This window comes from Grampus griseus (assembly GCF_964374135.1).
Source record: "Grampus griseus genome assembly, chromosome: 1".
NCBI lineage: Eukaryota > Metazoa > Chordata > Mammalia > Artiodactyla > Delphinidae > Grampus > Grampus griseus.
Genome location: NC_139017.1, coordinates 140135679 through 140160400, shown reverse-complemented (window position 1 = coordinate 140160400; position 24722 = coordinate 140135679). Strand labels below are relative to the sequence as shown.

Here is a 24722-nt window from a genome sequence, read left to right as displayed (position 1 = left end):
AAATGATGTTGAAGAAGCTTCCTAAAAGGCATGGTAAAGATCTCGACTTGATCCTGTGCCTTGGTTTCCTTGTACACCTCAAATTCTTGTATAAAATGGAAATGATAATAGTACCTTTGTCATAGGCCTGTTAGGACTAAAGGCAAACGAAATGGGATAATACACATAAAGCACTTAGAAGAGTGCCTGCCACATACTGAGGCCCAAATATTTTCTAATGTTAGTATTATTTTCTTGAGTGTGGCAGGAAAGGCTTTAAGCAGGGGAGTGACATGGTCACATCTGTGTTTTGGAAAGATCACTCTGGGAGAAGTAAGGAGGATGGATTGCAGGAGAGAATATTGGAGGCAAGTAGGCAAGTTACAAGGCTACAACAATAAATAGTCTAGGAAGTAGAAAAGGCCTGCCCTGTACAAGAGTGACAGTGAGGAAGGAGGGAATTCAGGTATTTAAAAAGTAGAAGAGAAGAGCTCTGATGCCTGTTAGAATGTGGGAGGTGCAGGTGCACGAGGAGTCCTAGACAGAGCTCCTAGATTAGGTCCTCAAGGTTAGTTTTCTTCCTAAATGATCTCCCTCCCTCCATTCTCCAATAACAAAAAGGCCATCAAACACATTTCCTTTTAAAGTTTTATTAAAGTTTAATGGAACAATTTATATATATATATATATATATATATATATTTTGGTTAACCCCAGTACAAAAATACAGTTGACGACTTGACAAAAATGGCTCCATCTAGGGCTTGAAGGTTTGAGTTTCTCCAACAGCAACAGGGGAAAGCATGCTTCCAGCTGGGCTGAGTCCAAAGCACACAGCCATTCCCGCACACGCATGCGTGCAAACAGGGAAGCCAAGCCAGAGAAGAGGAAGGAAGTTGAAGGGATTCAGGAAGAAGCCCAAGATTATTCCCAGGAGAGAAAGAAAAGAAACAGGCTGGTCTCCTTGGTGGGGTAGAATTACGGATTTACATTTAGGACTTGTTTTAAATGATAAGCTATTTCTGCAATTTTAACATTATAAAAAAGATGCTTCTGGTCTCTCTTCACCACTAAGGTGAGTAAAGCAGGAGGAAATGGAAAGATTCAACTACTGCAGTGTGAGGAGTAAACCTCCAAATGGCTCAAGTTTTGTGTCAAAAGGTGTCATTCTTTACCTTCAATGACAGAGACATTTAGGTGAGAGGGGACAGGAGAAGGAAGTCTGCCACACTCTGCTGGATCACAAACATGGAGACCAGCTTCTGGCAGCAGAACTCTTCCACAGTGAGAGGGCCCCTTCCCATGGAGGCAGGAACAAGGTTTAAATGTTCTGAGTGATTCCTCAATATTCCCTTCCCTGCTGCCTTCCTTCTAGAACAGTAACTTTGATGAAAGGGGGGATACATTCATGTTACAACTCATCTTCGAGATGTTTCTCTCTGAAGGCATCACCCGTCAGCCTTTCCTGAGCTTCCTTCATCCCCTGAACAACTGTGAAATAAAGGTTGAGGGGAAAAGTATGAAGCACGTCTTTAATATTTGACATGTGACAACCAATACAGATTTTTATGTTTTAGGAGAAATATAAGAGGAGCACAGGATCTGGATTCAAGATCTAGTTCTGGATTTTAGCCCTGGAAAGTCTCTTGAATTTGTTTCCTCATCTATAAATAAGGTGATGCTACCTACTTCACACAGATTATAAAAATTAAATGAGAGAATGAATAATAAATGTGCTTTATAAACTATGAAGTCTTAAAAAAATGTTAGTAGTTACTTTGGCTTACCCTCCAGGATTAGAGTTGAACCCCTGTCACAGGCTGTAGATATTCACTTGACACTAAGGGAAAAGAAAACATCTTCCTACCATCCCCATCATCTCTTCTGGAGGATCGCTGCATTTAGTTCATATCCTGTGGAGGTTACAGTTTACACTGGTATGTGAGTGTGTGCGTGTACATGGAGGGAGGATGGTCTTCACTGAAAGAGGTCATCATATCTAGTATCAATTACGTATGGAAGAAGTCAAGTTCTCAGGCACAGGAGAAACCTGGAAGGCAGGTCCTGGTCAGACGGAAGATGAAACTTCTCATCTATCTTGGGCATCAAGGAGGGCAGCTGTTTTGGTACAGGCTCCCCATACAATGGCAGGCCAGTTGTTAGGCTGAGCCAGAGTCTGTGGATCTCAGAAAGCAAACCAGGTAGTATAGTTTGTTACATCCCTTTTGTTTTGCCCAAGCCTTTAGTAAAGCCAGGTTTGAATATTCCAGTTTCATGTCAGCTGAGCCATGGAGAATTCAGGCAAAGGGTTCTGTGTCCACATTTGGACTAATGTGTTAAAGGATGATGCTGGTGTCAGGATGGAAGTGGTAACTTCATGAAATTCTAAAAGGAAGGTGAATTTCAGGGTCAAGAGTTGGGGACCTATGGGAATTCCCTGGTGGTCCAGTGGTTAGGACTAGGTGCTTTCACTGCCGTGGGCCTGGGTTCAATCCCTGGTCGGGGAACTAAGATCCCACAAGCCTCACAGCCAAAAAAAAAAAAAAAAAAGTTGGGAACCTAAAGTTCAGCTACCCTTCTCCATGTGGAAAATTTCCCTGTAACACCAACCTCCAGTGATCGGCATTTGGGTAGGAAAGATGACATTCTCCTTACCCATGGAAAGGAGAGGATAACCTCTGCAGATCTCTTTCCTCTACCTATCCTGAGAAATTAGAGTTCTGAGGACTCAGAACATAAAGTGATCAACAACCTGGCAGCATGGCCATGGGAGACACATGGCAACTTAGCAAACAACCCTCTTTTACAGATGGCAAGGAGAAATTCAGAAGGAAAACAGGGACATTACGTGGCATGAATTCCAACCTCTCCCTCTAGAATGACTGTGCTCAAGGATAAGAGAACAAAAAAGCATGACTAACTTATGATTTCAATCTTCCCTCACATGTTTGTGCTGACGCTGTTCCCTCTGCCTCGAATGATGCTTTCCGCATTCCTCTGCTGGCTAGGACTCAACCCAGTCATCATTCCCTCTAGCATGCCTCACGCCCTCTCCATGTTGGGCTATACTCCCCCCTACACACACACACCCCTTGCTTCTGTAACTTGAAATGCCCTCTTCATATGTGTCCATAGAGACAAATTCTTATCCGTATCCATCTAGATCCAGTTAAAGTTTACTATCTATGAAACCTTTCAGACTAGATCAGCTAACAGTTAGTATTCCCCTTCTTTGAATTCTCACAAGAATAGCATTAGTGCAGTGGAAAAAAACTAAGTTCTGGACTGAAATCCTGGCTCTGTGACTTTTTAACTGTGGGTCCACGGGCAAGTGACTATTTCTGGGACCTTCAGTTCTTAACAGTTTCCTGTGGGTCAGTTAGCTCCCAGCTGGATTATAAAAAGCTAGGGAAGGGGCTCAGTCTTATCTTTCTCCTATATTCTACACAGCATCTAGCCAAAAGCTAGTCATGCAGCAGATGCTCGGCTAACATGTTGAATTAGTTTCCCATCACAGACCTTGCATGTGGTTCATCCTACTGAAACCTAGCAGCAACCCTCCCTCTTCTCTCTCAACATAACCATACCTTGCTCAGCACTGGTGTAGAAATACTTGTAGCTGGGGTTTCCATTCTCATTGATGATTTCAGGACGCACCTTGCCACTGGGATCTATTGTAGACAAAATGGCAGAGGGATTGCAATAGTTACAACAGAGAGGTACTTTAAGCACCATATGGTACATCAGGCCTTCTGGAAAACGAGACCTGCCCATCTTTGCAGCCCATTATCTCACCACCTTACCCCTTGTTTTTTATGTTGCAATCACAATGAATTCCTTGTAATTCCCTGAACACAACCCACCCCTACCCTCACTCCCCACCATGCCTTGGTATATGCTGGTCCCTCTTGCTGGCATGTTTCTTTTCTGTTTGATAATGGTGGGATCTATATTTTTATTTGTTTCCCCCATAGAATCTAGCAGAATGCTGAGCAAAGATTAGGTAGTCATTAAATATCTTTTATAAAATTGTTTGTGGAAATACATTTTTCTTGTTATAGAATCCCATTGCTTCAACCTCACTACAGGGTCAAGGGTGGGAACTGTGGCTTATCTCAGTCCCTGTAGTGCCTAGCAGTGCTTGACATATGGCTGATGCACAAATGATTGCTAAATGGATAAATGAATGATCACTACTCTCCCACTGCTCACAAAAGCAGTTAGTTTTGGGGTTTTGTTTTGTTTTTTACAAAAGCACGTAGTTAATGGGAAAAGTTTTCCTTCAGATCCGAGGTTCTGGCATTCAGAACTCCCCATTCTCTCTTGAAACTGGTTTTTGTTTTTGTTTTTAGCCATCCCAATAAAATTTCTCTAGGTGGAGTCAGTGCCTTGATTCATTTCTCTCTCTTTCTGCATCACAGATCCCCAGATTAAGACCTTTCACCTTACCCAGGAACAGGATTCGTGGAATATAACCCCCATCAGGGCTGAAATCTTCATCTTTGGGTTCTTCTTCATCCTGTTAAGTATAAACCTTAAGTCAGATCATGTTCCCTCTCTCCTCAAAACCTTTCAGTGGCTTCCCCTCCCACTCAGGGTAAAACCTTAAGTCCTTGCAGTGGCCTAAGAGGCCCTACTTCAACTGTCACCTGGGCACTTCTCTAACATCACGCCCTACCCCTTGTTCAGTCTTTTCCAACCACACTAAGTTGCCTGCTGTTGCTGTCATTAAACAAGCCGGGCATGCTCCCCACTCAGGCTTTTGTATTTGCTCTTATACTCCTCCTGGACACACTTCCCCCTTCATCCACATGACTCACTTCCTTTTCTGCTTCAAATCTTTGCTCAAATGTCACCTTGTTTTCTAACTACCTAATTAAAATTGCAAACTATCCCCACCATTCTTCATTTTTAGCCATAGCATTTACCACTATCTGACATACTTTACTTATTTGTCTGCCTCCCCATATTCAATTCCTCATATGTAACTTAATGACAGCAAAGAATTTTGTCTGTTTTGTTCACTGCTGATTCTCAGTACCTACATCACTGACTTGCACAGTTTTTCTTGAATGCATGAATTGATGAGACTGACATTTTAGTACAATTGTGAAGTTACACTTCTCCCAGGAGACAAGACCACACAGTTAGCTTTCTTTTTACGAAATCTCTCAAGTTGGAGAATGCTCACTGAACACATTTCTGTTTCCTGTGAGTGGTGATTCTAACTCATCACAGAAAGTGGTGAGGCGTTTAGATGCATAGAAATCAACAGTAATTTTGTCGTTTATGGTGTGATTCCCATTTCAGAAGTTATATCAAATAGTTAATATAACTTTGCCTTCAGTGAGGTGTGTCAGCGTTCAGGCTATCCACTAGCTTTATAAGCAATCCCTTAGCTACCTCAACATTAACTGGTAATGTGTTCAGAAGATTTCCAGTCCTATGTTTAAATAAACATCATTTTATAGAAACAGGGCTAGGAGTATCATCACAGAGCATCCGAGCATCCCACATTGGAAGAGTACAGTCTAAAAGGCAGCACAGCTAGGTCACAGTACCTATTCTTATCACCTATTAGGCTCTATGACCTTGACTAACCTAACTCCTTCAGGCCTAAGGTGCTCAATCTGTAAAACAGGGATAGCATCAATGGCCTAAAAATCCCTTCTAACTCTAAGATCTGATATTCTGACTTGGGATTCCAACACCTCTGGTCAATGTGAAATACATAAAGGATATCTAATGAAATAAGAAGAAGCTCTACATATAAGCCCAGCACAGAGTAGGGTTTCAACTGAATCATATTTTGCAGGGAATTGTGGCCTACACATGTGACCACATCTTTAGTTCAGTTATACAAAGATGTAAAAACATGTCATAATCATAAGCTAAAAGTGAAGGGACCTTAAAATTTAGTCATCTTATCCAATCTTTCTTCTCTTACTTCCTCCCACAAATGGGGGCTCGATAGCATTCTACCATATCTGATGCAAGACTTAGTATTAGAGTTCAAGAGAAAAACACATACAGACAAGAAGACAGCTCTGCTGAGTAAGATTTTATACCATCAATGAGGCTAACTCTAAAACAGTAAAGACTTAAAATCATAGCACAAAGGAGAAACTCTGGAAGTCTTACCTCAAGATTTACCATAACAAAATTATGGGAAAGTTCTGAAATTTCTGTAGATTCTGCAAATTTGGGCTTTAAAGCTAGGGGGAAGAAAAGATTTTGGAACAGAAGAAAACATCATTGTCATACCCAAACCCTAATTTGCTGAGATGATTCATATAACTGACCCTTTTGCTAATCTTAAGACCCAGAAATTAGAACACTTGAATTCTGGTCCTGCTTCTGCCATTTACTTGCATAGTTATGTAACTTAAGTGGCTGACTTTATTTCTCTTAAGCTTTCATCTAATTTATAAAATATAGATAACGGCATACTGACAAAAAAATTATTACTATTGGCTTTTTTACGTATTTCAATAACATCTATTTAAGAATAGATGTAATAAAGACAATAGAGTAACAATACTCTACCACTTATGTATATATATTATTAAACTAGCAATTTACACTAATTTTATACTCTTTTTCCTACATGATTTTATTAAGTGTAGCATACCAAACAGAAGGAGGAATCTGACTGGGAAGTGGCAGGCTGGTATACCAGAAAGAACACAGGCTACAAAGTAAGAAAACCTGGGCTCTAATTTGGTTCCCACCTCCTCCAGTAAGACCACTCCTCATGTCTCTCTCTGTTACATACAACTGTCCATACAACTATTGTAGCACCTGATCCCATATTCTACATAACCATATCTTAATTGTCTCACCCTCCAACCCCTTGCAAATACAACTGCAAATTTCTTGAGGGCAGGCAATCTATACCATAAATTTCTTCGGTATTCCTTCAAGCAATAAGCAGTGCTGAGCCAAAGTCAGTGTTAATATATTTTAAACATTAATATTTGAGAACACATCTGAGGTCTGATCATTTGCACCTACCTTTGCAAGCTCCACACCAGGACTTATGGATAATCACCATCAGGGGTAATCCACTTAAAAACAAAATGAAGAAATTATAATCTAGTAATTCCACTTCTTGAAATGTATTCTAATAAAATGACCAACCAATGAAGACAAAGATTAATGTACAAGGATGTTCATGTAGTATAATTTCAATAAGAAAAATTTTAAGACAATCTATTCAATAATAGTGGACTATTACAACAAAATTATTGCTAAGTTCTGACATTCCAGTAAATTCTGCAAATTTGGGCTTTACAGCTAGGGAAAAAAGACTGTAGAAGAAAACAACAAATTACAGCATTTCTAAATGTTATGGTTATATAACCACTGAAACGTTAATAAAATTTTTCACTAGTACACTGTTAAAGGCTAGAATATAAAATTATTATCTATAGTTCAGTTTTAATTATACAAATATGTAGAAAAGAGTCTAAAAGGAAATGTTCCAAAACATAATAGAGGTTATCTCTGGATAATGGGATTGTGGGTTTTACTATACTTTTCCTGTATTTCCCGATTTTTCTAAAATTAAGTGTTTTTTTGTTTGTTTGTTTGTTTTGCCACACCATGTGGCTTGTGAGATCTTAGTTTTCCAACCAGAGATTGAACCTGAGCAGCGACAGGGAAAGCACCAAGTCCTAACCACTGGACCACGAGGGAATTCCCAATTAAATGTAATTTTTATAATCAGGGAGGAAAAAGCTTTTTCTTTCATAAAGTAATAAGCAACATATTCCACCTGAATCAGTCTTGGCCAGCTGAAGCTCTTACGCTCTCAAGGCTCAAATGCCGACTTGTAGAAGGGTCCTATGTAATCAGACGTTGGCTTTCTCCATCATCCAACCCCCATATCACCACATCACCACATGCTGTACAATACTATCACAGCATTTAACACATTGAACTGTATCTTTTATTTACCACATTGAACTGTATCTTTTTATTTACTTAGAGCTTCTTAAGGAAGGAACTCTTAGCTGCCTCTATACTTCCTACACCTAATATAGAGAATAATATTACTGGTAGCAAAAACTTATACAGCATTTACTGTGTACCAGGTACTATTCTAAATATATATAAATTAATTTAGTAAGTGTCAAACGAATTAGTCAGCTATCTCATCATAGGCCTACTACAAATCTGGGACAGAATGGTGCCTCTAATACTTGTAAAAGCTTATAAACTAAATGAGCAGGACAAGGTTAGGTAAGAAGTGTGATCTACATAGCCATAATAATAATAGCCAAATGTGCTAAATATTTATATGACATTGTTGTATGTCCTTTACACACATTATCTCATTTAAATTCTCACAACAGGGCTTCCCTGATGGCACAGTGGTTAAGAATCTGCCTGCCAATGCAGGGACATGGGTTCGAGCCCTGGTCCGGGAAGATTCCACATGCTGTGGAGAAACTAAGCCTGTGTGTCACAACTACTGAGCCTGCACTCTAGAGCCCGCAAGCCACAACTACTGAGCCTGCGTGCCACAACTACCGAAGCCCGTGCACCTAGAGCCTGTGCTCCACGATAAGAGAAGCCACCGCAATGAGAAGCCCGTGCACAGCAACAAAGAGTAGCCTCCGCTCACCGCAACTAGAGAAAGCCCGCACATAGCAACAAAGACCCTACGCAGCCAAAAATAAATAAATAAATTTATATATATAAAAAAATCCTCACAACAATCCTAAGGTAATGGTCTCATAATAGAAATGAGAAAACTGAGACTTCCAAGAAATTAAACATTTGACCACATAAATTCTAGATTCTGCCACTTTAGTAGTTAACTTGTAAGTCTGACTCCAGAATCAATATTCTTTCTGACCACTATGTCTACTTCAATTTAGAACAGCAATCCAGAATCCATGGGTTTAAACCCAATCAACTGATAATCAACTAACTTGGAATTTGAGAATGAAAATGGAAGAGGCCTTAGATGCTGCCTAGTCCAAACCTCCATTTCATGCAGGAATCCAGTCTCATATATCAGAAACAAAAGGTAGTCCAGATAACCTGATAAGCAAGAAATAATCACCAACCAAGGCAGCCCATCCTTTTAACAGCACGGTGTACTTACAGAACAGTTTAGAATGTCTTGCTTTCTCTTTTCTCTCAAGCAAACTCCTATTCATCCTTCTAGAGCAGAGGTAAGCAAACTAGTCTGCAGGCCTAATCCAGCCCACTGCCTGCTTCTGTACGGTAATTATATACAAACATGGTTTTTTTTTTTAACATTTTTAAATGTTTGAAAAATAAATCTGAAGTATAGTACCTTGTGATATATTAAAATTAAATATAATTCATATTTCAGTGTAACTGGTTTTATTAAAACACATTCACACTTATTTGTATACTTATTGTCTATGGCTGCTTTTGTGCTACCATGGCAACAGTTGATAAGCTGCAACAGAGACCCTATGGCCCTCACAGCCTAAAATATTTACTGTTTGACCCTTTCCTGACCCTTGCTCTAGAGTGACAGTCCAAATGTAAACACCTCTGTGAAGCCTTCCCAAAACCACCACCTCTCAACAGCTAGTTAGTCCAATTCCTCCTCTGGGATCGCAAAGCATTCTAACCGCCAGTCCTTTTTATCCTCTAATCACCTGTTTACTTGTCTAAACTACTAACTTCTCAAGGGCAAAGACTATCTAATACATCTTTGAAAAACACAAGCACTGGTAAGGTAGGTACCTACCATTTGTTTACTGAAATCAATGAAAAAAATGAAAGACAAGCTGAAAGTGCTATTTGTCTTGAAAAACAGAATGAAGCACCCAGTTATGGGAGTTGTCGTAACAGTCACCCTAGGTTAAGACCAAAGCATCGAGACTCTCACCCAGCACTATGAAAGTATTTTTGATCAAAGGCATAACAGGGATACCTGTGTATCTAAAATGTTACATTAAGTAAATTACATGAAGAACATAAGGCAAAAGAGATGCCAGCACACTGCCTTCATCTAAAAGATTTTATTAAATGAAACAATCTAGTGGTTTTGTCTTTCACCATTAGAACCAAAGCTTCCCAAGGACAGAAACCAGTGGATCTATCTGTGATCCCAGGCCCCAGGACAGAGACTAGCAAAAAGTAGGCACAGTACTCAAAAAACTGTGGTATGAAAAAAGGGCCAGTACAGATGCAAAACTGTGTCATCTTCAGTTCTGTTCACAATTATTTTAAAACAATTCATCCATCCAGTCTGCTTTCCCACAATTCAGATGGGGGAAATCAATGGTATGTGATATCCCAAGTAGAACCCAATCTAAGTAAACCCTGTCCACCAGAGCTCTGTCCTCTAGAGAAACTTGCCAAGCTCCTCCAAGCTAGTTCTCCATTCTTTCTAGTCTCAATTTATGCTGTAAACTCAAGGCCTGGCACAGAGGCATTCAGAAACGTACGAGTGAATCGGTCACAATAGCTCTATTTCCACGCATCAATATATTCTGCAGACCTTCAGATTATTCTTCCCACAGAAACAGAGAGTGCAGTAGTTAGACAAGGAGCCATGACTTTCCCCCACCAGCTCTGGTTAGTGCAGGCTCTGGCTCAGATACTGCAGAAACATGTTGGCCAGTTGAGGCAGGTTCTCATTGTTGGGATGCATTTTGGTGTAGGAAATAAACTGGCGACGGAGGCGACTCAGTTCTGCCATGGTCAAAGGCCGGGTAAACCGCAGGTGCTCTGTGGTGCCAGAAAGCTTAAGCAAGTCTCCAGGGACTGCGCTCTTCTGAGCTTCCATCAGTCCTGCCAACACCTGGCTGGTGACCTGGTCCAATTGGTGCAGAAAGGTGCCGGAGGCAAGTGGCTGTGACTGTGTAGACTGATGGGGTGGAGGAGCCCGGTTCTCAAACAAGGCAGCTCTGATCTCTGACAGAGGCAACGGCTCCTCTAAGCCCACCAAGGTGAACAGGGGCCTGTCCCAGCGGTTCCGAGAGTCGGGAGCTTCGAAGCGCAGCGCTAGGGCCTCCAGAAGTTCGGGAGGGTAAAAGGCACCGGACACATGCTCTGCAGATTTCTCGAATTCCGAAGTCACAAGAGCTGGAAAATCTGGCGTCCTGGTTTCCTCCCGCTCCAGTTCCTTAGGTACTTCTGCCTGGGCTCTCCCATTTACTACAGAGTCCACTGCCTGCGGTTCCCCGAGGACACCGGTGCCCGCCGCCAGAGGTCTCCCTCCCTCCTCAGCTCGCGGCCTCCAACTCACACTGACATTGCGGCTCGGACTCTCATCCGCGCCCGCCACCCGCGGTCCCCCGCTCAGACCGCCTGGCCTTACGCAGTAGACCAGGCACAGCGGAGTGCGCGCCGCCCGCGCCAGGCAGTACAGCTCGTAGCGGAAGCCCTTGATGTAATTAAGCGAGTCGAGGATGACCACTTCGTGGCGACTCAGGCGCCGCTCCACGGCCGCTCGCAGGGCCCCACGCAAGGCCTTCTCACGGACCGAATCGCCGTACACTGTCGCGTCCTCCGCGCCCAGCACCTCCGCGTCGTCCACCACGTACACCGCGTGGCCCTCGGCCGCCAGTGCCACGCGGAGCTCCTCCGCGCGCCGGCTTTTGCCGCTGTACGGCAGCCCGCAAAACACCACCAGCGGCATCCTCCCAGGGCGCGGCCATGTGCAACCGCGCAGCGTCAACTTCCGGGTTGCGGGCTGCTCCGACGCAAACCGGAAATGCAAGCCACACTTCCTGCCTCCCTTGACTCTTACAGGACCTCTGTTGCTATGGGAACAGGAGTTCTAGACCAACGAGAGCCAGATCCTGCTCTCTCCGAAAGGAGATGGAGCTTAGAACGGCATCGGCTATTTCTGTCAAATGTTGTACGTCTCAGGAGAATGTGATCTCCTGGCGGCCAAAGACTATGTTCATCAATTTATAATGGAGCCTTAAAGAACATTAAATATTGCAAAACAATCAGCACTATATTTAGCAAATGGAAGACAATTCACAAATACTAGTTCCCCTTCATTCCTTACAGCCAATAACATTCAGTAACTGTTTATTCAATAACCATTTCAATCATTCAATATCTTCATGGTTGGGAATTCAGAGATGAACATAAAACAGTACCCCGACAAAGGGTCTGAATGGGAAAAGTCAGGCACCTACAGGCAGAATAACATACACTCTAACGGATAGAGGTAGGTTGGGTTGTAAAAGTACAGAAGAGAAAAACAAAATGCCCACAAAAATTGCCGAAGACTTTACCTAGGAATAGTCATTTGATTTAGAACGTGAAAAACTAATAGGAATTTTTCTCCTGGGTAAGGATGCCAGATAAAATATAGGATGCCTAGTTAAATTTGAATTTCAGACAATCAACAAAAAATGTTTTTAAAATAAGTATGTCTCAAATATTACTTGGGGCATATTTAAAATTACTTATTGTTTACCTGAAATTCAAATTTAACTGGGCATACTTTATTTTTATTTGCTAAATCTGGCAACCCTACTCCTGCAGAAGGTATGAGGCTCAGAGCCATGAAGCTGTAGGATCTGTTCTAGCAAAAGCAAGCACTACAGTTTGGTAGGTGCAGAAGTGTGAGTATTTCTGTGCAAAGATGTGTGTGTATAAAGGAAGTGCACATACATTGTATCTTTATATCTCTCCAGTACAGTATAGTAGAGAATGTTCAAGTCTTTGGCTCTGTTACTTACTTACTAGCTGTGTAAACTATTGTCAAGTTATGTAACCATTGTGTATCTAAATTTCCTCTCCTGTAAAATAATAACAATGGTTCTTATTTCACAGGCTGAACCAACCTCATAGGTTGTGAGGATTAAATAAATTAATGAATATAAAGCACTCAGATCAATGTTTAGCCTTTCCTCCCCTGTTCTGCCTTTTCCTCCTCCTTTGTATAAGTCTTCTGTGAATAGACTAAACCTACTTGGAACTTAAGACTATTCAACTTGAGACTATTAGGCAGCATGGCTTACTGGTTGAGTGTAGGCTCTGAAGCCAGAGTGTCTGGGTCCAGATCTTGGCTCCACCACTTAACTAGCTGTGTGATCTTGGGCAAGTTATTTAACTGATCTATGCCTTAGTTTTCTCATCTGTAAAATGAAGATAACAACAGTACCCACCTCAAAAGAGTTGTTGTGAGAATTAAATGAGTTAATTCACATAATTCAATGTCTGGTGCATAGTAAGCACTTAATAAATGTTAGGTAGTAGTATTATTTTTGTTGTTATCAGGCAGCCCCTCCATTACTCTGCCTTGGCATAATCCTTCACCTGAAATTAATGCTAAGTTGATGGCTGGAAAATGTTTTACCACCATAAGTAACCTAAAACCATATCTTGTACCTGGCAGCTGCTTCTTTCTTCCCATCTTCTAGTGTCCTCCAATGAATGTGATCTCCAAAACCTGGAAGAAAAGAGCCTCATAAACATTCACACATGAACAAAGGGCAAAGACCCAAGAAAGAAATGTGGCATGTTCACAAGATACTCATAAAAAAAGGCTTTCCTTTGTCAAAAGCATGGTGTTCAAGTCCCAAATCCACTGCTTTCTAGGTGTATGGGACCATGGACAGTCCTATACCTCAAGCCTCAGTTTTCATACCTGTAAAATGGAGATAATATCGCCTAATTCAGTTTTTAAGGAGATTAAATTAAATAATGGTGGACTTCCCTGGTGGTGCAGTAGTCAAGAATCTGCCTGCCAAGGCAGGGGACACAGGTTCGAGCCCTGGTCCGGGAAGATTCCATATGCCATGGAGCAATTAAGCCCATGCGCCACAACTACTGAAGCCCACATGCCTAGAGCCCGTGCTCTGCAACAAGAGAAGCCACCGCAATGAGAAGCCCTCACACTGCAACAAAGAGTAGCCCCCGCTCACTGCAACTAGAGAAAGCCCACAAGCAGCAGCAAAGACCCAACACAGCCAAAAGTAAAATTAATTAATTAATTAATTTAAAAAAGACCTAAATGTAAGACCTGAAACCATGAAACTCCTAGAAGGGAACATAGGTAGAACACTCTTTGACATTAAATCGTAGCAATATTTTTTTGTATCAGTCTCCTAAGGCAAAAGAAATGAAAGCAAAAAGGAACAAATGGGACCTTATTAAACTTAAATGCTTTTGCATAGCAAAGGGAACCACTGACAAAACAAAAAGACAACCTACCAAAATGGAAAAAAAAATTGCAAATAATATGACCTATAAGGGGTTAATATCCAAAAATATATAAACATCTCATACAGCTCAATATTAAAAAAACCAACAACCCAATTAAAAAATAGGCAGAGGATTTGAATAGACATTTTTTCAAAGAAGACATAGGAATGGCCAATAGGCACATGAAAAAATACTCAACATCACTAGTCATTAGGGAAATGTAAATCAAAACCACAATGAGATATCACCTCACAGCTTTCAGAATGGCTATCTTGAAAAAGACAACAAATAATAGATGTTGGAGAAGATATGGAAAAAAGAGAGCCCTTGAACACTGTTGGTGGGAATGTAAATTGGCACAGTCACTGTGGAAAACAGTATGGAGGTTCCTTTAAAAATGAAAAATAGAACTACTATGTGATCCAGTAATTCCACTCCTGAGTATATATCTGGAAAAAATCGAAAACTAATTCAAAAAGATACATGCATCCCAATGTTCATAGCAGCATTATTTACCAACAGCCAAGATAGGAAAGCAACCTAAATGTCCATCAACAGATGAATGGATGAAGAAGATGTGGTATATACAGGGGAATTCCCAGTCATTAGGACTCAGCACCTTCACTATGGTGGCCCAGGTTCAATCCCTGGTCAGAGAACTAAGATCCCACAAGGCACGCAGTGTGGCCAAAAAGAAAAAAAAATTATATATACATATAATATATACTTTACATATATATAATGGAATATTACTCAGCCATAAAAAAGAATTAAATTTTGCCATTTGCACCAACATGGATGGATCTGGAGGGTATTATGCTAAGTGAAATAAGTCAGACACAGAAAGACAAATACTGTATGTTTTTACTTATATGTGGAATCTAAAAACTAAAAGAAATGAATGAATATAACAACAACAACAACAAAAAGAATTTAGAACAGTGTCTGGCACTGGAGAATTGCTACAAGTATTTGCTATTAATATACCAGGCACTATTCTAAGTACTATACCAATATTGATCTTCATAACAACCCTAGAGGTAGGTACTCTTATTAATACCATTTTACACATGAGAAAACCAAGGCACAAAGTTTAAGTAACTTTCCCAAGTTCACACAGCTAATGAGCATCAGAGCTGGAAACTGAACCTATGCACTCAGGGTCCAGACTCCTTACTTTTAAGCACTAAACAATGCTGTCCTTCAAAGCAGAAGGAGGTAAGGACAAAGAGGCAAGGGAGGGAGTAGACAATGCAGGGCCTGATAGGCCACTATAAAGATTCTTGCTTTTACTAATAAGCTCTTAGTGGGTTTTGAGCAAAGTATCAATGGTAACATGATGTGATTTCTGTTTTAACATGATTGCTCTAGCTTCTGTGATGAAAACAGACTAAAGGAAGTGCTATGGGTTGAACTGTGTCCCTCCAAAAATGATATGTTGGAGTCTTAATCCCCAGTACCTCAGATTGTGACCTTATTTGGAAACAGGATCTTTATAGAGGTAATCAAGTTAAAATGAGGTCATCAGGGTGAGACCTAATCCAGTACAGTGTCCATATAAAAAAGGGAAATGTGGACACAGATATTCACACAGGGAGAGAACCCAGCCATCTATAAGGAGACAGGCCTGGCACAGACCCTTCCCTCAGCCTTTAGAAAGAACCGATACTGCCAATACCTTGATTTTGAACTTCTAGTCTCCAGAACTGTGAGACAATAAGTTTCTGTTGTTTAAGCCACTCAGTTTGTGGTGCTTTGTTATTGCAGCCCTAGCAAACTAATACAGGAGAGAAAGGCAAAAACAAAAGAGACTGGGAAAGTGGTTATTGCAATAATCCAATCATGCAATGACAGTGGTTTGGACCAACTGTGGTGGTAGAGGGAGTAGATCCTATCAGATTCTGGACATATTTTGAAGGTAAAGGCAAAAGGATTTTGTTCTGGATATGGGGTGAGAGAAGTTAAGAATGACTGTAAGGTTTTTGGCCTGGGCAACTAGAAGAATGGAGTTGTCATTAATAGAGATGGGAAAGAGAGTAGGTGGAGTGAGTTTTAGAAAGGAACATTAAAGAGCTTGGATTTGGAAATGTTCATTTTGAGATGCTTACTAGACATCTAAGTAGAGATGCTGAATAAGCAACTGAATATCTGAGCCCGGAATTCAAGGGACAGTTATCAGCATACGGATGTTATTTAAAGCTTAAGACTGAATAAGATCACCATGGGAGTGAGTGTAGATGAAGAGGGAGTCCAGGAGCCCTGGAGCACTCCCAGGTTAAGGGAGATAAAGAAGAACCAGCCAAAGATGTGGGAAAGAACTACCAGTGAGATCAGCAGAAAACCAGCAGCACATGCAATCCCAGAAGCCAAGTGTTTCCAAGATGTTTCAAGAAGGAAGGATGATCCACTGACACCAATGCTCCTATTAAATCAGAAATGACCACTGGATTTAACAAGTGGAGAATAATGCTGACCTTGACAAGACCAGTTTCAATAGAGGAGCGAGGATGAAAAGATGATTAGAGCAAGATCAAGACAGCCCAGGGGAAGAATTAGAGAACAAGTACACACAACTCTCTTAAAGAATTTTGCTGTACAGGGGCAATTGCTAGAGGCAGCTGTGAGTCCATGAAAGGTTTTTATTCAATATGGAGGAAAGTATAGGATGTTGAAAGCTGATAGAAATGATATAATAAAGGTAGGAAAACTGATGATACAGGACTAAAAGGGAGAGTAGAAAATATCTTGAGTAGATGAAAGGAGATGGGATTTAGTACTCAAGTAGAGGGATTAGCCTTTGCTAGGAGCCCTGATAGCTCATCCAGTAAAGACAGGAAAGGAAGGATATATGGATACTGGTGCTAGAAGGTAGGTAAATCTCGTGGTGACAATTTTTGAAAGGTCTCTTCCGAGTCCTTCTACCTTCTGTTAAATAGGAAGCGTGGTGACTGGCTGAAAGCAAGGATTGTGGAGGAAGTATTGGAGGTTTGAAGAGACAAAAGTAAATACGAAATAGTCTTCTGGGAGAAAACCAGAGAAACTAAGTGATAAAAGGCATGTTTCAGGAAAGAAGTGATTCCAGAAGAAAGCCTAAATACAAGGAACAGTGAGCAAATTAACTGGTAAACATGTAGATAAATCTAAATATTATCTGTATAAAAATTTAATGCTTAATTTATAGAGTTAAAAAAGGAGAGAGAATTAAAATATTGGACAACAACAGCTTATAAGGAAAGAGGAAGAGACTGAAGTTAAAATATTCTAAGGCCCACTAACCATTGGGGGGTTAAGATATTAATGTTAGATTTTGTTAAATATGTGAGTAAAATTTCAAAAGTAACCACTAAAAGAACAGAACTAGAGTGCCAACTTCCAAACTCATAAAGGAGATAAAGCAAGATAAGAACCAGCAAATACTCAACCCCCAATAAAAGGGCAAAAAAGAGCAAATAAGGATAGAAAAAACAGTAGTAATGGAAATTGGATGAGAGAAATAAGACCAGCTCTGTCAATAATCACCACAAACATAAGTGAACTAAACTTGCCAGTTAAAGTTAAAAGACAGAATTTGTCAGATTTTGGTTAAAAAAAAACAAAACAAAAAGAAACTACCTCTATGTTTACAAGAACACCTAAGACAAAAGGACTTGTAAAAGTCAAAAGTAAAATGATTGAAAAATATATCCCAGGCAAATGTCAGCCAAAAGAAAGTCAGGGAAGCTAGATTACTATCAGGCAAAATAAAATTTCTCCATAAACATGGACTACTCAGAAGCTAGCTGACAAAGCTTACAGCCATAGGAGGTTATTGCTAAGAGAGAGCCTAGGGCAGGACTGTTCAATTGAACTTTCTCCAGTGATGGAAATTTCTATAGCTGCACTGTTCAATATGGTAGCTATTAGCTGTTGAGTACTTGAAACATGGCTAATGCAACAGAGGTGCTGAATTTTTTATTTTATTTTATTTTATTTTAATTAATTTAAAAATTAAGAATGACATATTCCTAGTGCTACTTTATGGAACAGCACAAACTTAGAGATCACTCTAATCCTCTCATATTACAAAGGCCTGGAAAACGGAAGAGGCTACCCAAGACCACAAAGGAAGCCACAACCAGAATTTAGTCTGATTCCTAATTAAAATGCTTTTCCAGTGCCCCTGGCTGCCCTACGGCATTATCCCTACGAGTAAGTCTAGAGGTATAATTTGAAACAGTTCACTACGTGTATAAAATTTCTTTGAAAATTCATATTAAAAAGTACATTGGAATTTTTCACGAGTAATAATCAGCACCATCATTTTTTGAGTGCTTACTCTATGTTATAATTACGATAATATAATAGCATTAATGACTAACACTTATATGCCATTTATTATATGCCAGCCATTGTTGTTCATGCTTTTACATGTATTATTTAATCCTCACAGTAAACTTATGAGGTAGAAACTTAATTGTCTTCATTTTACAGATATGGAGGGTGAAGTTAAATAGCTTGCCCAAGGCTACAGTGCTAGTAAGTGCCAGAGCTGGGATTAGAACCTACATGGTGGTGTTCCAGAGTCTGTAGTTTGCTCACGATACTTCACTGACTCTCTAGCAAAGATAAAAATGAATAAATGAATAAAGGAATGTGGCTTCACCAAAGCAGAATGAAAACACAGACTTCAGGTCTGGAAAACCTGCGTCCTTATGTTTCCCTTCAAAAGCAACTTGAAAAGGTACAGTGCTTACTGTGTTGCTAGCTACTCCCCAATAACACCCACACTCACACCCATGCCAACGTGGAACATCTGAAGACAGTCCAATTTCCTAAAGTATCACCTGCACAGACACTTTATTTACTCCAGTTATCTGCAGAGTGAGCTGAAAGCTCCCATATTAGCAGCTCCTGCCCTAAAACATTAATTTAAAAGGGGGAAAAAAAGGAAAGTGACAATTTCCAAACACAGCATTTACATCAGAATTCCCAAGCCCTTCATGCTCAAATTGTTTTCACGAGTGTAAGCTAAGGACATCAGAAAAGTATTATCCACCCTCTCCCAGCTGACAAAACAAAAGGTTAAGTGTCAGAACTGGCAGCCAAGTCTCTGAAACAGGGAACACTGTACCTAAGAGGTGGAATAACACAGTGGCTAAATGAAGTCTGTCTGCATCAAACAGACCTAGTTTAGCCACTTGCTGTTTTCCCGTATGCAAAATATGACTAACAGAAATATTTGTCCCATAGGGCTGTTGCGACTGTGAATAGGTCACAGTATGGAAGGTAAACATTCCATATGTGTCAGTGCCAAATTTGCATTTGAGACTTGACAAAGCCATCCATTTCTGTTTCAGGCAGGAGAGCACATGAACCGCCCCCACTGAAAACTTTCTCATTCCTTCTTTAAAGTTTTCAAAGGAGTTTCTGCATTCTGAGCAGGAGTGGTATATTGTTGAGAACAGAAGCTCTGGAATTCGTATCTCAGCTGGTCCACTTACTAGCTATGTGACTCCTGTGTCCCATTTTAGGTTCTTCATCTGTGAAATGGGGATAATGATGAAAAAATATTATCTATGCTGTAAGAAAAAAATGGATTTACACATGGATAGATGACTACATGGAGAGAGACATGATAGGACAAGGATAGTCAGACATCAATGGTAGACCTGGGAGGTAGACATAAGGGGGTCCACTGCGAAATTCTTTCAACTTTGCTATGTGTTTAAAAACTACTGTAATAAAATATTGAAAATATAATATCTTAATGAATGAAAATATTTATTTAATAAAATGTCAACTTCACAAGGAAAAAAATATATTATCTATCTTAGAGGGTTATTATGAGGATTAAACCAGTCAATACAAGAAAAATGCACAGAACGGTTCCTGGAATACAGCAAATATACAGTAAATGTTAATCATTACACTCCTCCCCACAGGTGATACATATTCCAAATTTTTAGCACACGGGAAACAACAAAATTATTTTAGAACTCTAGGATGTTAGAGCTGGAAGGACTCTTAGGAATCATTTCTAGTTCCAGGTCTCTCATGTAATAAATGATCCCCAGGGAAGAGGAGAGCTGGCTATAGAGTCTGACCAGGATTAAAACTCAGGCCTCCTGATTTCTATCCAGTGCTCACACCACACCACTGTACTTCCTCTTCTTAATGAAAACACTAGGGTCATTCCGTCTCTCCTCTCTGCAAACCACCAGGCCATCTTCTGGAAAGAGTCAAAACTACTTAAACATCTGGGAAGAAATCTTACTCATCACTGCTCCAGGTAGCACTTTTTTGGGAGGTGGGTGGTGAACTGTAATCTATTTTCCAAGAAACCACACTCACAAGATACAAAAAAATAAAAACAAACAAACAAAAACAGTTTGAAATATTATTAACTCCTTTCAGGAACAATTCAATATTCTTCTTTGGGAGGATATAATAATAAATATTAAATAAACACTTTTCTAAGTTTGTGACACATATTAAATACTTTTTGTTTTTTTGTTTAATCCTCACAACACAGCCCCCCCCCCCACCAAGGTTGCCCTTCTATATGCTCCTAAGTTACCTGCTATTTCCCTGCTTACAGTACATATCACAGTATCATGTAATTGCCTGCTTACTTGTCCTGACAGTCTTCAGACTGTGAGCTGAAAAAGACAGGAATCTCAACGATCATGTGTACCATTCATTTTTTCTTTCAACAAATATTCCTGGGCACGAATAATAAGACAGAAATGGTCCTACCTTACTGGGGCAGTCTGTACTTTCCAAAGATGGCTGCAACAATATCTCCCATTCCACATGATCTTTTTTTTTTTTTGCGGTATGCGGGCCTCTCACTGTTGTGGCCTCTCCCGTTGCGGAGCACAGGCTCCGGATGCGCAGGCTCAGTGGCCATGGCTCACGGGCGCAGCCGCTCCGCGGCATGTGGGATCTTCCCAGACCGGGGCACGAACCCGTGTCCCCTGCATCGGCAGGCGGACTCTCAACCACTGCGCCACCAGGGAAGCCCCCACATGCTCTTTTTACAATGGGACCTCAACATTCCTCCCATGGGGGATGGAGGGGGTGTGCTTAATTTCCCTTGCCCTTGAACATGCCCACAGAGTACAGTGGAAGTGATGCTATTTGACTTGTACAGCTAGATGATAAAAATTCCATGCATTTTCACCTTGTTCTCTTAGGGCACTCACTCGTGGAATCTAGCTGTCATATGGTGAGGAGGCCCACACTAGCCCATGAAGACAGACCACACGTAGAAGTAACCAGCTCAGCTGAGGCCCCAGACTTGGATCCAAGACATATACCTTCCCCACTGTGCCTTGTTTGAATTCCTAGCCCACAGAATCGTGAGCATAATAAAATGATTTATTTACACCACTGAATTTGGGGGTGGTTTATAATGCAGCAATGGTAACTGGAACAACCACACAGAGCTTAATGTCTAACAAGGAATACTGAATACATGACTCCAAGGTATTGCCTACACCTAACACAGTATACTGGAACAGGGTAAATTATTTGTTGCGTGTCTGAGGTAGTTATTATTCTGCCCCTTTTGCAGATGAGGAACTGAGCTTTGAGAAGTTTAGCAACCTGCCCTTGGCCTCTCAGCTGGTTAGTGGCAGAATAAATTAAAACTCAAATCTAAACCCACACTCCTAACACTATACTCTTCTGTCTCCTTCAGTACAATTTTACACTAAATATACAATAATCTGCTTTAAAATGGGACTGTCAGTACTTAAAACATTCTGGCTCAACAGAATTCACTGTGCAGTTTCATCGTTGAGATGGAAACCCACATGTCACCTTCTCAGAGAAGTCTCCCCTGACCTTCCTAGCTCAAGTAATGCCAGCTCCCTCATCCTTCCCCAGCCTTTCTACTCCATCAGTTCCATTTTCTTCCTAGAACTCATCCCTAGCTGAAATTATCTTGCCTATTAATTTGTTCATGTATCTACTCTCTGTCTCTCTGAATTGAATATAAGTTTTGTGAGAGCGGAACCTTGTCTGTCCTATCCATTGATATATCCCTAGTGCCTAGGACCATGCCTGTAATACGGCTGGTGATCAAAAATTATTTACTGAATGAAGGACTGACTGCATTCAGGCACACTGAACGTCCACCCAATCTCATCACCCACCAATAAATGTGCAAATAGGGAGGATAAAACACAATTAACAACAGCAGGATTGCAGCAGAGACATTCCATACAGCAATGTCACTACAAAAAAAAAAAAAAAAGGAAAGGGAGGGGAATGCATGCTACCACACAACCACTTAGAAAAAGCATAAAACCCTGAGTTCCAATAAAGATGTAGGTAATGGGATGGATGGAGTAGGGGGTCACACCTCTTATTCTCCATTCATAACCACTGCCCCCTCACTCTTCAGAAAAACTCAGTTTCTTCAGACACACCTACTGAACCACACCAAGGAACCAAGAACAACTGTTGGTGACCTTCTACTGTTCGCCAAAGTTCCCTGGTTGTTTTGAGGGAAAAAGCTCTTGTATGATTGAGCTGCAAGCTGAGCTTGCCACCAAATAACTATGGTTATTCCAACCAGGGTGTTGGGCAGACATTTTCCCCAAAATGAACTGAGCCTTTTATATGTATATATATATACGTATATATATATATGTATATATATATGTATGTATATATATATATGTATATATATATGTATATATATATGTATGTGTGTATATATATATATATATATAGGCTGCATTGGGTCTTCGTTGCTGTGTGCGGGCTTTCTCTAGTTGCGGCGAGCGGGGGGGCTACTCTTCGTTGCGGTTTCTAACATCACACCTTTGACCCTTCATCTGGCCCTTCCTTTTGTGCCAGTCACCCCTCCCTAGGATATAGGTGCTGTTCGCTCCAAGGAAAGGAAGCAGTAACCTAGCTCTTAAAAGAAGAGGTGAGGAGGGGACTCTTAGACCCAGGGCAAGGGTCTAAATATACAGATCCCCAAAGGTCCTATTTCTCCCAGGAGGGAAGGTAACGGTGCCTGAGGGCCTACCAAGTGCTAGACGCTATGCTGGTCTCTTAACCATGCTTTTCCTAACATAAGGGAAATTCCTTACCCCAACCCAAGAATTCAGGGAGGCCTCAAGTAAAACTTCCCCATCTCAACATTCCCCAGACCCGCTACTCCTCACCCCAAATTCCAGGAGCAGTTCGAGAGGATAAAAAGAAATCTAGCGTGGCCACAGAGATAAAATGCGAAAGGGATCATGTTAGAACAAGAAGAGGGTTGTCCCGGGCTGGGGCCCAGGATAAGTAAAGATTAAGATAAGAACGCGGTCTGACCCTTTCCAAGCCCGTTATGTCCATCAGAAGAGGTGACGAGGAGCAGGAAACTGAAGCCCAGCAAACAGGTGGCTCCGAGACGAGGCCGCAGCTCCATGATGGTAGGTGCGCGGAGCCACGGGGCTGAGCAGACGTAGGGCCCGAGTCCTAGCAGAAAGTCCGCGCGGTTTCCCAAGTGCTGCTCAGCCCATCCGCTCCTGTTCCCAGATTTTTTTTTTTTTTTTTTTCTAACCCTGAAGGAAGTGATGTTAGACGGATGTGGGTGGTGCCTCCGGGGTCCGGTTTGGGACGGAGTGAGAGTTTAAAGGTGCAGATCACGAAGAAGGCTGCGGGGGCTGCTTTTGAGCGCTAGTTGCTTCCCCAGGTTCCGGACTTTCAGTCCGAGTACCGAGAGAAAAGATGGGCCGAGATAGTAGGGGGTGGGGAGGAGGCTCGGGAGAACCGTTGCTGCTTGCATCCGTTGCTTGCGTCCGCCTGCGGGCTAGCCCCTCCCCCAAAAAACCGCTCACTTAATATTCACTACGCAAATTATTGATCTGTGAAGTCAGCAGCACCCAACAGTGGGCGGGGTGCCCATTGGCTTCGGGTCTCCCCTCCCCCTTCGCAAATAAAAAAAAGGCAGACAACCGGATTTCATTCTTAGGTTCCTGCTCGAGTCTCGAAGAGACCTGGCAAGTCTGTTCTGCGGTGCATGGTCTCGTGCCTGCAAGAATGCCCCTTCCTGCTGGAGAAGAAGCACTGCACCTTATTTTTCCTTGTAACCCAAATTCTTCCACTCAGGGATGATGCAATCAACTGATGCAAGCTCTGAGAAAACCAAACTTGGAACCTCTCATTGCAAAACTGACCTAGCTCTTCAGGGCACCAAGACATAAGTTACTGCAGGCACTTAAAGTGTAAAGCTTCTTCTGGTTAAATCTATTTGTTTTTGTTGTTTTTAAAATTCGTGGGTTAAGTATTTCTCAGTTTTCCTCTCTGATGCGTAACAAACAGGTCAAAATTTCCCGTGTCTCCTGAGTGGACACTAGTTGAGTCTGCACACTCGTGAGTCCGCACTAGTTCAGTTCGACAGTGCGTACTTAATTCCTAGTGAAAGACATCCGGCAAAAGTAGACACCCAAACAAAAATACACACAGCCCTTTTATTAGGCTTCCTACAAACTGCAGGCACGGACACAATGGAACACCAGGGAGACTGCAAGCTCCGGGATGCAGCGCGGCCACCTGCACCTGCCGCTTTTCTATTGGGAGGCGCAGAGCAGCCTGGG

General features: G+C 41.3%; 2 protein-coding genes across 3 annotated transcripts; both read right to left on the bottom strand.

Moving 5' to 3' along the window:
• Positions 1 to 621: 621 nt before the first annotated feature.
• Positions 622 to 23902, bottom strand: TXNDC12 (thioredoxin domain containing 12). Of its 2 annotated transcripts, XM_082658944.1 has the most exons (8): positions 23455 to 23902; positions 13327 to 13387; positions 6994 to 7046; positions 6121 to 6194; positions 4429 to 4498; positions 3567 to 3650; positions 1767 to 1819; positions 1403 to 1470 (listed from the first exon to the last, which is right to left on the bottom strand). In XM_082658944.1, exons 1-7 carry the CDS (start codon positions 23549 to 23551, stop codon positions 1776 to 1778), a joined length of 483 nt encoding a protein of 160 aa, XP_082515070.1. In that variant the 5' UTR covers positions 23552 to 23902; the 3' UTR covers positions 1403 to 1470; positions 1767 to 1775. The 2 variants fall into 2 exon arrangements, with proteins under 2 accessions (XP_082515069.1, XP_082515070.1); XM_082658943.1 differs by lacking the exon at positions 1767 to 1819 and having other exon boundaries at positions 622 to 1470.
• On the bottom strand, positions 10016 to 11626 carry KTI12 (KTI12 chromatin associated homolog). Its single transcript, XM_082674166.1, has one exon. The coding sequence runs from the start codon at positions 11612 to 11614 to the stop codon at positions 10550 to 10552; it is 1065 nt and encodes a 354-aa protein (XP_082530292.1). The 5' UTR covers positions 11615 to 11626; the 3' UTR covers positions 10016 to 10549.
• Positions 23903 to 24722: the final 820 nt, after the last annotated feature.

Coding starts and splice junctions, on each gene's coding strand:
- KTI12 (XM_082674166.1), bottom strand. CDS start 11,614: ATGCCGCTGGTGGTGTTTTGCGGGCTGCCGTACAGCGGCAAAAGCCGG.
- TXNDC12 (XM_082658943.1), bottom strand. CDS start 23,551: ATGGAGCTGCGGCCTCGTCTCGGAGCCACCTGTTTGCTGGGCTTCAGT. Junction 4,499..6,120: donor TTGTTATGGTAAATCTTGAG/GTAAGACTTCCA, acceptor TATACTTAACAG/GATGAAGAAGAACCCAAAGA. Junction 3,651..4,428: donor TCCACGAATCCTGTTCCTGG/GTAAGGTGAAAG, acceptor TGTCTACAATAG/ATCCCAGTGGCAAGGTGCGT.